Below are 13,318 nucleotides of genomic sequence, written 5' to 3' on the forward strand. Positions count from 1 at the left end.
ACCCCCTAATTACTTCTCGAGCAAAAGAGATGTTTCTGAGGATACGGTTCGGGACTCCCTGACATGGAGTCTGAATTTTTTCGAAATTTTATCCCTCTTCCTTCCAATGTTAACAGTATCGTCTGCACTCGAGGTTAAATCTGGACGCTAAATTTGGCCTTGACGCTGCAAAACCTATGATTTCTTCGATCTCGGTGTTCCCATTCTTCTATCCCCGACGATTTTGTCCTCGTCTGAACCTGAAATGTTCTCGAGTCTGAATTTTTTCGAAATTTTATCCCCATTCCTTCGAAAGTTGTCAGTATCGTCTGACACTCGAGGTTAAATCTGGACCATTTTGTTTAAAAGCTATTGGCCAGGATTAATTTGGCCTTGACGCTGCAAAACCTACGATTTCTTCGATCTCAGTGTTCCCATTCTTCTATCAGCACCGATTTTGTCCTCGTCTGAACCTGAAATGTTCTCGAGTCTGAATTTTTTTGAAATTTTATCCCCATTCCTTCGAAAGTTGTCAGTATCGTCTGACACTCGAGGTTAAATCTGGACCATTTTGTTTAAAAGCTATCAGCCAGGATTAATTTAGCCTTGACGTTACAAAACCTACGATTTCTTCACCTCAGTGTGCCCATTCTTCCGTGACCGACGATTTTGTTCTCGTTTGAGATAAATACTTCGAGATCCTTCACGCCTAAGCGAAAGAAGCATCGGGATACCGTGAAATCGGCATTTAAACATACCGCTCGGCCAACGCCCGGTTTTTTACCGGTATTCTTCTATGTGTTTTTCTCCTTAAATCGAACCTGGTCGACTGCTCGACTGCGTCGACTTTACGCCGTGATTCCCGCTTTTTAATTCGTCACTGTGATCCAGTGTCTGCTAACGATTCGTGCGTTTCATGGACGTTGGTCAAAAATGTGGCAACACCTCGAAGATCTCAGACTTCTTTAACAATGAATGTTTATATAAATTCAAAATAGTTGTGCCGTTGGAATGATAATAGACCTGGTAATATTTGCTATTAACCAGTTAACTGCGGAGTTTAATTTTACAAATCCCTCACGGGCGCGGAATTAAAATCAGGCAATGACGAGTATACGCGTCGAACGCAGGCCAAATGCCGCTATTATTAATTTGACGAAAAAAGTCAAGCAAAATGAGAAAGAATTACATTTTTATTCGATAAGAAATTAACAATTCTTTACCGTCAACTTCACCGCAGTAGAGATTTGGTCCGACGTGCATACACGTCAAATGCACTTAACCGGTTAATATTAACCCTTTGCACTCGGCGCTATTTTAACTCTAAAACTAAATTTTTCTTCCGTCTTAGAGTATTTTCATTTTATTCATACGAAGCTGATCCAATTTCCACATATAATATTTAAATGTTAAGTAAGGTGGAGTGGGGTAAAACCGACTCAGAAATTGTAAATTTTACTTTAAACTGATGTATTTTCTATCTATTCCACCAAAACCTAATAAACTTAGTGTTTTTATTTAGCGCATGGTTTATTCTTTAAGTTGCATTAATTTGGATGATTTTCTTAATAAATTAAAAACAGTGCTGCTAGGGCGGACTTCCCCGGAACTGGGGCAAAACTGCACCTACCTGTTAAAAAATTATTGAATCTTACTTCCTTATATTATGGGGCAAAAGCGGAATTATTATTAGTAATAAAATAACATAAAAATAAAAATTCAAATTTTTATTCAATCACCGTCAAGACATCTCTCACATTCATATTGTACCATTGTGCATTTGTATTGTTTCTACCTCACAGTTGGTACAATGCAACGTATATTCGAATAAATAAGGGCCTAGTAGGGATTGCCCCGTGTACGGATTTACCCCACTGCACCTTAATCTATTAAATACAAATTTTGTAATGTAACAAATATTGTGTAATATTTTACGTAATTTCTTCGAAATAATGCCACAACAATTTTTAGTGGCACTTCAGAGTCACCACTCGAGTGCAAGGGGTTAAACAATATTTTCGAATTGATCAGCTACTTCGACGAAGAAGAAGGAACTGGCGATGCAGAAAAGAATAGCATATCTATTTGCTCCCCTGAATATAGAATATTGTACGCGATGCAGGGATTCTATGAAGCTCTATATAATCAGCAATTTATCTATAAACTTCTGCAGCTGAATTGCTAAAGAATCCTGTCAAAAGGAACCAGGAGCGCTTACGAATTCCTTGTCCTTGAAAATTGACTTTCCCCGCTGGTAAGTTGGGTATCTCGGTAGCGCGAGCGTTGGTTCCCGCGAATCCGATCAGGGTCGGGGGCATAATTACGTTGTCGGTGAGTAAATCGTGGCCGATGATGTATCGCGTTTCAGCAAGAAATCCATCGTCGGCGGGCCGTTCGCGGAAAGTCCTAACAGCGCTCTAAAATGGCATTGCGGCGCGTCGGTATGGAACTAATGAACTCACGACGGGGCTTTCACGGACAGAGTTATTACAGCCCTGTTCCCCGAGCGTGGAGCGTATAGCTCTCCGCTCGTCGTCGTTGCCCCTGTGAGCTAGTCCTCCTCGGTTTCGTTCCCCGAGGTACTTCTCTCTCCTCCGAGACGTATCCCCGCCAGCGCCCTTCGTCACCGACCCGGACACCGTGGCTGACCGGTGTTATGGCAGATCTATCGCTCCTCCGTCTAAGTAAGCCCGGACCTAGTTTTACGAGCCTTTCTTCTGCCCGTTATTCTTCTTAGCAGCTCTTTTTATCTCGTCCGGGCATCTTTCACCGTGTTCTCGCCCCGTGCGCGCGGATGTTTGCAGTTCCGCCGCGGAAGCGTAATTGCCGGTGTGCTGCGCCATTGTGCCCTGCCAACGAACGGCGGAACCGCGGCACCTGAAATTCGAGCTATTTTCTGAAAATACAGCTCTCGACCGCTGTCAATCCGCGATCGCCCTCCCAATTTGTTACACCGCGCTCTCACTTCTGCTCCCATTATTATTTCAAACCGACCACCGCTGCTGCTTCCGCCAACCAGTTTAGCCGGGAAAAAGCTTCTGCGAAACTCTGCATTGCCCCGAGCAAAGATAACTAATAAAGCACCGTAAAGGACAACTCTCTCTCTCTCTCTCTCAATTAAACTAGATTCCTTCGGTTCCTACAAATTTTTAGAATCCCCGAATACGCCTTGTCTGCGGTTCTCCCCGCAATTATTTTTAACGCCAGAGTACCACTCGCGCGTTTCACCAGGACGAAAGAGAATTACCTGGCAGGCCCCGAAAGAATCTGCCACTTGAGCCACGGTGTCTCGGCGAAGAAAAGGAGTCGTCTTCCGGAAGTGGGGGGACTTTTCCTCATAAAAAGAAGTCGCGTGAAGAATTCGCTAATTTACTTTGAAAAGAGATCTCCGAGCGGCGGAATTTCCGCGGGATAAATTCCTCGGGGATCGACAAAGGTGAGGCGCGGTTGCCTATCAAGCCCCTCTTCTCTCTCCCTCTGAACAACGACTCATTGTTCGCGAACCCCCGTGTACGCGCCTATACACCGGTGCCCTTTATCTTAATTCCATTACACTTGGCGACGAGACGCGACACGGCCTACGCGTACCGCGTCCCGGTAATGCATCCCCTAACTCGCTACCTCTCCGACAACCTCGCCACTGTGACTCCGTGCGAGCTACTTTGACGTGTCCTTGACTCTCGCCGCTTGGAAATCCCGACCCTCCGCTACCTTGGACCGTGCACGGTCCTCATTCAGGCTATGCGAGCCCTCTAAATGCCTATCGCTAACCGTCGACTCCTTGCTACGGTGTTTCATACGTTTTCCTCATTGTCTAGCAACATAATTAGCCCTCCGTCTCGCGAACAGACTGAATAATACACGATACGTTCGAGAGACACTCTAGCCTGACCACCTGGACTTTGAGCTGTACCACGAGCTCTACTTAACAGTCGATCGCTGCGTCTTGGACGAACATAAGTTTTGCGGTGCGAGAATCGCAAGTTTTGCAACGTACACCTTTTCTTGATGGACAGTTTTTTCATGATCTGTCTTGAGAAAAAAGACTTCCAGTTAAGCGTCTATATTTACTCGAATATGTTTATTGTTTTATAAGTAGATTGGGTTTATGCAATTTCCAATTTTTGTAGAGAAATTTTGAGGAGATAGATCTATTTTCCAGGGGAACAAAACAAATAAAAATCGAACTAAATTCTATTGAACGTTGTGTGATAGCATTTTTTGAAAATTTTCGAAAGTCGTGAATGCATAAAGATCCGCAGTTATGAATTATAAGGTACGCAATGAGAAAATTTGACGCCGGCTTGAGGACTGATTCAAACATCCTTAAGGGTTGGGAAAACTTTTCTAGCAATGTGTATTATGAGCTTTAGTAATTTTAGACGGTACATTATTTTATATTTGGCAAAGAGATAAGAACACCTGGATGCATTTTATGAGCACGATCATTTTATATTATATTTATACTCTATAAACGTCGTGAGCTCTTCTATGATAGTAACTAACGCAATACCATTTACCGTTTTTAATAATTGCTTGGCAATAGTATTCTCTGTTTTCATCGAATATTTTCCGCGGGGGCGGTTCAGGACCGTGAAGATAGTCGTATATCCGCCGCAGTAACATAAGAGACTTTCCCACCCTATCTTTAGGGTAGCCTGTAAACGTAGCCCCGATAATAATTAATGCTATCGATCGCGGCAAGAGGAGATCGGTGATCCGTGCGATACGGTTCCGTTTCGAGTGGATATCGCGTCTAAACGTCCTCGTCGGCGACACACGAGGGTCTCGCACGAGTCGCAACAACCTAACGAGCTCGTTTCTGTTACAGAGAGGTACGACACAGCGTACGCCTGCGAGGGCAAAACACTGGAGATCGACTGCGGCGAGGGAAAGCTGATCCATCTCATCAGAGCGAACTACGGGAGGTTCTCGATAACGATATGCAACGACAACGGGAATACCGAATGGAGCGTCAACTGCATGTCGCCCAAGTCCTTCCGTGTGCTGAACACCGAGTAAGTTTTTCAATCGGCGTCCTTGCTTCCTATATATATATATATATGTAGGTATATGCACACACACGAATAAATCCTCGAACACACACACACACACATACGATCCATCCCCTTTTCCTGCGAGCATCCTACAAAGAAGAAGAAGCGTCGATACCGAATTCCTGTTATAGCCTGGTTCGAGAAGAACCCGGGTACGTATCCGCCACCCGGAGGGTATGGGGCACGAAGAAAAATTGGGGACGCGCGGCAGACATTTTCTATCGTTAATGAGTCGAGCAGCACCAATTAAAGGAGACGTCCGAGATCCGATCGAGCGTAGATCGCGCTTGTCACTCGGTCCCCGGGTTATCGAGCGAGATCCGACTTTCCACGAGGATCGATATCTAACCGGCGAAGCTTTTACGGCCGCTCCTCCGTTCGAGATATCCAGCCATGACACCTGGAACCCGGGCTCGTTCCCTCGCGGTAACGAGAAACGCTTCCTGCAACCGCCGCACCGCGCCGCGCCGTGTATATCGATCATAGTCTTCCGATGACCTTGGACGCGGAGGCCGATCTATACGATCTATCTGCCTCGGATCGAGATCCGATCTTCTCTCCCTGCGCAGAAGCGATTGGAAACCACGATCGGTGCCGGTGCCGGTGCCGCGAACGATGAAAAATTATTAACCCGTCGAGTATGCGGAAATTCACTTCGGCGGATTTCGCGCCGAAGAAACCGTGCCCTAATCAGTCCAACGTTGCCTTCGTTTCGTACACGCCGATGGTTTTCTTAGATCGAACGATACTGAGAAGATCTCCGTTCCACTTTGCGGACGAGGACGTCGTCTCTATTCAATTCTCCGATTAGTAGAATACGCTCTATAAAGCAAGATTACGTACCGATCAAATAAATATGAAAACTTGTTGAAATTAACTTGTTACACGAAAACTTGTTGGATATCATTTGAGCACTCATCCAAAAAGAATTAAGAAAATAAACGATCGCGGAGGAGTGTTCTTAGACCAGCGGATTAATGGAAGTGAGAACTCTCAAAAGAATGTTCTTGGATCGGATTAAGAACAAAGAAAAACGCTGCAGCATGTTCCCGATGAAAGGAGCGTTGCTCAAAGAATTTTGTTGAAGCAGATCGCTAAGAAGTCAAGGAATTGTCAAAGCGTTTCAAAGAAGTATTATCTCATTTCTGGTACGTTTTTCGAGCGGCGTGCAGACTTCTATCCACTGTACTCTCACTTTTGGAATGCAACGGTTGCAAGAATATCGGTCACTTTTGGACATTGACTTCTCGGAGTCGGGTTAACGTTCTAAGAAAACCATCTCAGTTGGAAACGGTAGAAAATAATAATTGGTTGAAATAATAACGGTGGCGTCGTTTCCAGTTTTTCCTTCGAAACGTGACGTCGTTTAATTGTGCAACGGTTGATCAAATTATCGCCGATGAAATATTCCTCGCGGCGTGCTCGCGAAGCAATAAAAGTCGACGACTGTTTAATTAAACACGCACGCGCGGAAATAATTCTCCGCTCGTTCGAAGAACATCCGTCTGCTGTTCATTATCCCCGCGGTGTTGCCAGCAAAGACGGACGCGACGCTTGAATCGAAGGAGCGGTCGTAATCGTTCGCGTTGAATATAATTTTTCAAAATAAAGGCGACAGCTTTGCAAATGGGAATTCGGACGGCGAGCTTCTTCCTCGACGCGGTATACTCCTCCCTCGCGTCTCTTTTGTCCCAGAGACGGGCGAAGTGTCATCCGATTGCAATGGACTGTGGATTACGGGAATTCTCATCTTCACGAATCACTCCATAAAAATCTCATTCATTGCGAACTTGCTGGTAAAAATAAAAATGGTGTTCATCGAATCACCTTCGCTTCAATATACGCGTTCTCTAACATTTTATACAGTTCGCAGATGCATAAAGATAGACGGGGTCTTTTTCATTTAATCTATATTAAATTAAAAATTTGAACGATGTGTGTACATATCAATTTTAATTACATCTGTGCTTCTCTTCTCTCTTTTGCGAACCAGCAACTGAGATTACAAATTCGCACGAGCATCCGCAGTCCACAGACATTTCAATAGCAAGTTGCATCCTCGCTGTAGCTGATCTACGATGTAGATAAGCCGCGATCAACTATTGTAGAGGATACAATAATCGCGGAGATTCGGATCGTCGGGAATCGGATCGCACTTCGCCGGGCTCTATCCACGAAAATGGAGCAAAGAGCATGGAGCCGAGATCGCAAGGAAATGTACAGGGTTGGGTGGAGTTAAAGAAGTAAGGGGAGAAAGGATGTGTCCAGGGAAGGATGGAAAATGAGGAAGGAGTGGACGGCTTCATATGGTCCGGCGAACTGGCCAATTGCTTGACCATTGAAGGGCGTATTTCGCGGCGGATCAGAGCGATAGGAAGAATCGCAAACTCAGCGATCGCTTCTCTATCCCGGTCCCCGCGAACATCCACTCTATTTCCTTCGATCTCCGTGTTTGTGTGCTTCGAACATACATATACACAAACGTACATACACACACACACACACACACACACACACACACACACACAGACACACTGGGCGATGCCACACATCGAATGGCACGCGTGGTCACGCGTATCTCACACGGTCATCCACATCCTGCGAGATCCCTCGACCCAATCCGATGAAATGTCCTGCGGATTCCTGATTCTATTCTTTTTTTTTTCTCGTGTGTTTGTTTGGTCTTCGTTGTCCAACGAATCGCTACGGTATCGGTGGACCAGTCGATTGGTCCGAGCTCGAGGGAGAAAGAGAAAGAGAGAGACAGAGATGGTTAGAGAAATAGAGAGAGAGAGAGAGAGAGAATATCGCGAGTTAAGGCTAGGTTCGTATCTGCCGCCAGGCATGGGCACTGTCTAAAATATTTGAGAAATTCCGATCAAGTCTGCATTAGAATATTTTTAATTTTGATCTTCGACTTTTAGAACTGTTTTTTAATTTATAATTGGAGACTGTGCCGGCTCGATTTAGTTAAATCATACAAATCGAGAGACGAAAACAATTACGCGTCAGCAAAATTGGAGATTTGTCTGTCCGATGAAATAAAGTTTTATTCTACTTTCGAGCAAAATTAGCTAGCACCTAAAAGTAATCATTTGCCCCAGCCTGGAAGGACACTGGCGGCGTTGCGAATCGATCTGGGCGAGTGCAAGTAGTTGAAACGATCGGAATGACGAATCGGAATCGCGTCCGGAGAGGTTTATCGTCGCGGCTCGACGGATAAGAAACGAGTCTCGGCTCTCGTCGATTATATCACTGAGACTCGCAACGTAACCGCTGCGCAAGAACCGGCAAGGTCGCGTTAAGATCAAATTGCGGCTGCTTACCGGCTCGAGCACCTTTTCAAGAAAAACGCGTTTCAGGCTGGAGCACCGTCTAAGGACCCAGCCGGGGTAATAACTTTCCGATTAACTTTAACAGGCGAAGTCCCGTCGCGACGCGTCGCGTCAACGGATCCTCGCACACGTTCGCAGCCGTTCGCATACTCGCGCGAGCGCGCGTTTCGCAAGACGGAGTCGGAGGAGTTCGACGTCAATTTAACTCCTTCCCGCGGAATCGATCGGGGAGATCGCTGATCGCAATCTATCCCTGACGTACGTTCGTGCTCTCTCTCTATCTCTCTCTCTCTCTCTCTCTCTTTCTCGCGATCTCTCCCTCCGTCTCTCATTAGTCTCTTTTTCTCTTTGTCGTGTCGCAAAAGTACGTTCCGTGGGACCAAGAAGTTTCGCAAAACAGGATTCGCCGATATCCGACGCATTCGAAAGAGAATATCGAAGTGTTTAACCCTGCTACGGTGCTCGGTAGAGCCATACGTTTTAAACAGCGTTGAAGCGAAGAGGAAAACTTCGTTGAAAGATAGAAGTCGAAAAATAACGGCTCGGAGAACGCAGCAGGGTTGAAGAACCAAGGAAGACGGTTCTCAGCGGAAACTCGATCGATTTTCTTCTTTCTTCGCCGGGAGAACGATTTTAATCGAGTTCGCGGACTTGGCTTTATCGGCAAGGAAACGGACAGTGAAATAAATGATTATCGCCGCTGTTATCTGTGACGTGTGCTTCGCTGGAACCGTCCGATCTGGTAGAGACTGACGGCGAAACGAGAATCAACGGTGCCACGGCGCCACGCAATGTTTGACCGCGCGATAGACACAGTTGAGAAAGGATCAATCGATCTCTCCCGGCGCCCGTAAATCACAGAATCCTTCGTTTCCTCTCGGAACGATAAAAATGGGAAGCTCGGCGGATCCGTTGATTTTGTCTCAACTACGCCGATAAAACGATTTCAAATTCCAAGAGGTTTCGTTCTACGAGTCACACACACTTCCGCTATACTTTCGACAGCTTTTTTTCTGTTCTACTCCCACTCTGTTCATCCAACCGTCGTAACCATCTAACCATCTCTTTCCGTCCTCTAACCAAGGGTGTGGTTTTACGCAAAGTGCATCGACCCCGGTGGAAATTCACACGCACGTACGGAACCCGCTTAAAACACTTAACGCAAGGCGTTCTGGGTGCCTCGTTGTGTTTCGCACCTCCGAAAGATCCCTTTGTCGTGCTGCTCTTCCCGGCAAGTACAAAGGTCCCACTATTGCCGGCTGCCGCGCGAGAGAGCGCCGTCACTTATCGAAATACCGAAATTGCTTTACTTCGGACGCGAATTTTGAGTCGATCCGAATGGAAATCCTCGCGCGGCAGCCAGCGTTATCCGCCTCTAACACTCCTCCTTAACACGGTGCCTCTGGGGCTCTACTGGGAAGGTAAGCAAAATGGAGCAAGCGTATCCTAAGTGCCAGGGGACAAGTAGTTCGCAGTGATTCTCCCGGCGCACAGTGTGTCGAGTATATGGGAATTCGGGAAAAAAGTCATAACTCTTAAATTATGAAATTTTCGAGTAAAGTACCTTAATACTTTTTGAAATAAAATGCAAAGGCGAATCGATTGGTATATAAAAAAATTTTTTTTTAATTGCGATAACTCTTATGTTTTAATAAATTCTTATGTTTTTTTACTGCATCAAACGTAGTTTACAATTTTAACGAAAATTTAAAAAAAAAGTACAATACTGTATACATTACTTATTCAAATCTTCACAAGGAGGAATTAAAACTTAGGAATCCTTAAGAGAATTCCTTTATTTTACCTAGAAATAAATAAAATGAATAAATTAATTAGTTAATAAATTAACATAGATAATATGTTATTAAATAATATGTGTACGTACTATACTACTTCAGCTTCACTATCATCAGAACAAGTGTTTGAGTTGGAATCTGATAAGTAGGATGTTTCATTTAATAATAAATAGTCTCTTATATCTGCAAAATCCTTTTTTTCTTTTTTCGTGTGTTTTTTTTTATAATGGGCAATAATTGGATCCGACTCCAGTAGAAGACGATTTAATAGGTCTTTATTTGAATTTTCTCTTGATGTCTTGCGGGTATTATGTTCCCGAAAATATTTTATATTTTTATGTTGAGCCTCTAGAGCTTCTTCGGATAATTTGCCAATAGGAACAATTGTATTTTTAATAATTTCAACTGCATGGAAAAGTAATTTATGCGTAGTTACCGGCATCACATGCCAATTATAATGTTTTAAATATAATTCTCTAGCTTCTTGAATTATTTCTTGGAATTTAATAATATTTATATTTTCTCCGCTTGAGCAAATGTGAGCAGATTTAAACCAATGCGAAATTAAGGTTTAACGTGCCACCAATTACTGTAAAAAAATTCACGGGTGTACTTTGATGTACTTTTTTTAAAACTCTAATCAAAGTTGATAAATGTTAAACATAAAAAATTAGGACAAACTGCGATAATTTAAAAAAACTTTTTGGGAGATTGAAGGTCTAATAATGCTAAACACACCCTGTAAAAATCAAATTAAAAAACCAAATAGCTTGCGAGGGACGCATGTTTTCAAAAATGCGCGGAATTTGACAGTGAAGTTTCAGCCTCAATTTTAATAACAAATTGATTTATTCAGTTAAAATTTAAGGCAGTTTTAGAAACTACGTTTTGTTACGAACATTTTAGGATACATAAATTTGCAGATCTTACACTTTGATTTTCGGACTTTTTTCCATTGGACGACACACTGTGCGGCGACGGTAACCACTCGCTATCCCCCACTCTTTTCCCGCAGACTAGCAGTAGCCAACTCTTGTTAACGCTAAGGGATCTCTCTGCTTCGACGATCTCCAAAAATCGCTCTCTTTTTTCATATTTTTTATAGTAACATTCTACAAGTAATATTAATGCCCTTCCGTATTTTTGAAAGATGAGGTACGAAAACCTAACCACAGCTGTCAGTCTTCTACAGAGCGATCAGACTGTTGTTTGAAATCGCTGTATGCGTGTACCTTCTGTGGCGCAAAGTGTGCCATCTTTTTAAACAATTCTTTGTACATATACTAGACAAAATCACTGCCACGCGAGGTACATGGATACTGTATCTTCGAACAGTTGGTGTGCTTACGCGACTGAAAAGAAGGCAGAACACAGTTTTTATCTGAATCTATCACGCGATACTATAGTCTCCGATCAGTAGTTCCGACTTACTGGACCAACACAGAAAATGCTTCTCGACTATGTATATGATTGTGCCAACGTAAGTTGGCTGCCTTCTTTTCAGCCGCGGTACATACGATCATGTAGATTGTAGAAACTACGAGAAATCAAGAAACTACTAATGGCTGAGCTTACGTATTGGTATATCACCTTCCAATAATACAAAAATTCACGTCTCTTACGGGTCGACCATAAACATCCATGGGCTCGCTACTAATGTCACAATTTCAACAAAAGTTGCTACAATTGCCTACAAAAATTCGAGTAAGTCCTTCGGATGTCGACGAATAACCCCACAAAGTTTGGTATTGTGATACGCGGTAATCGTTTCGTAAAAAATTCGCCAAGCTGCCTTGCGCCAGAGCGTTGAAGTAGGGAGACCCTTCAGGTTCTGCGTAGGGATGCCGGGGGTGCTGTCTCTTTCTCTCCTGGTATAGTTTCCGCGTTGATTTGCTAATCTTCCTCGCTCGGAACGGGGGGTGGGTTTCGGGGGCAGGGGCCAGAAGCTGGGCAGAAATTTCGTTCGGGAATTCGGTTTAATCGGCGCGGAAAGGACCGATCGCGGATTAACGCGCTGTAGAACAAAGCCTGTTTCGTATCCGGCGTCGAAACGGCGGATTGACGCGCGTTTAGAGACCGGTTGGTTAGTAGCAGATTTATCAGCGGGGGCTGGGGCGGCGGGTCGAGCCACGTCCGAGATTACGATTTAAGTGAAACCGGGACGGGGTCGAGAGGACGGCTTTCGCCTGGAACGATTAATGAAATTGAATGGCCGGGGGTCGGCTGCGAAATTCCGTCTACGGAATTAATGACGGGCCCGTTGCGTAACCGTGGAAATGTTCATTACGCCGTTGAGAAATGACGCGCGCGTTAGTGGATTTTCCACTCTTAATCTGCCAACGCCCGGGAACCGGAGCAATTAGATCGGAAAAGAACGGCCAATTCGCGGGGCCAACGGCTTTAAACGCGGAAATTAGTTCCATTACGTGTCGCGTTCGCCCTCGATCGATGGCCCTGTCACTCTGTTTCCCGTCGAACCTACATCAGATCATTTCGTTTTCTATTTACGCCCGGCCCAACTTTCTGCACGAATTTACCCATTCTTGCGGTTCACAGGCGCGGGCGGTGTTCCGAATATTTTCAAACTAATTATATACATAATTTATTGCCCGATGTTACCCTAAAATGTAGCATTTCTCTTCTTTTCATCTCCGTTGTCCTACGAGAAATCTTCAAATATAACTTTAATATCAATTCCTTCTAAAAGTAGTAATAAAGCAGTAAATAATTCTAAACATAATTGTACAGCTGTAAGAATGGTTAATTGTTAGCTCATCGATCGAGGGTTTGCTCAAGTCGTTACACCAGGAAAATTTCGTAACGCGTTTCCGACGATTCATCCGCAGAACGGAAATTCTGTTCAAGGAAATAGAAAACCGCAATTGGATAATTATCGGAGTGGAATTCATTGTTTTACGGAATCATATCGCGTGCTGCCGTGTCGAGAGACCTGCCAACAAGGTTGTTGCCATCTCGGATTCTTTCCCCGACGTTGCGCAATCGGGGTGTAATTACATTGCGCTAATAGCCACTCGATGATTCGACTCTCGTCGTTAACTCTGACCGACCGGGAACCAGTTCGGAAACTTCGGAATCTTCTCGAGAGCGGTCTTCTCTATCGGCTTTTCTTTTTTTGGTTCGCCGTGAAATA

At 44.3% G+C, this 13,318-nt stretch overlaps 1 protein-coding gene across 7 annotated transcripts in view; it reads left to right on the top strand.

Moving 5' to 3' along the window:
• Positions 1-13,318, top strand: part of LOC143362660 (latrophilin Cirl) — a 546,952-nt gene that overhangs the window by 482,706 nt on the left and 50,928 nt on the right. For all 7 annotated transcript variants that reach the window (XM_076803017.1, XM_076803020.1, XM_076803016.1 and 4 more), the window contains one exon: positions 4,811-4,997. In XM_076803017.1, coding sequence (XP_076659132.1) covers positions 4,811-4,997 — 187 coding nt within the window. The remainder of the gene's footprint in view (positions 1-4,810; positions 4,998-13,318) is intronic.

The sequence above is a fragment of the Halictus rubicundus genome, chromosome 17 (assembly GCF_050948215.1).
Source record: "Halictus rubicundus isolate RS-2024b chromosome 17, iyHalRubi1_principal, whole genome shotgun sequence".
Taxonomy (NCBI): Eukaryota; Metazoa; Arthropoda; class Insecta; order Hymenoptera; family Halictidae; genus Halictus; species Halictus rubicundus.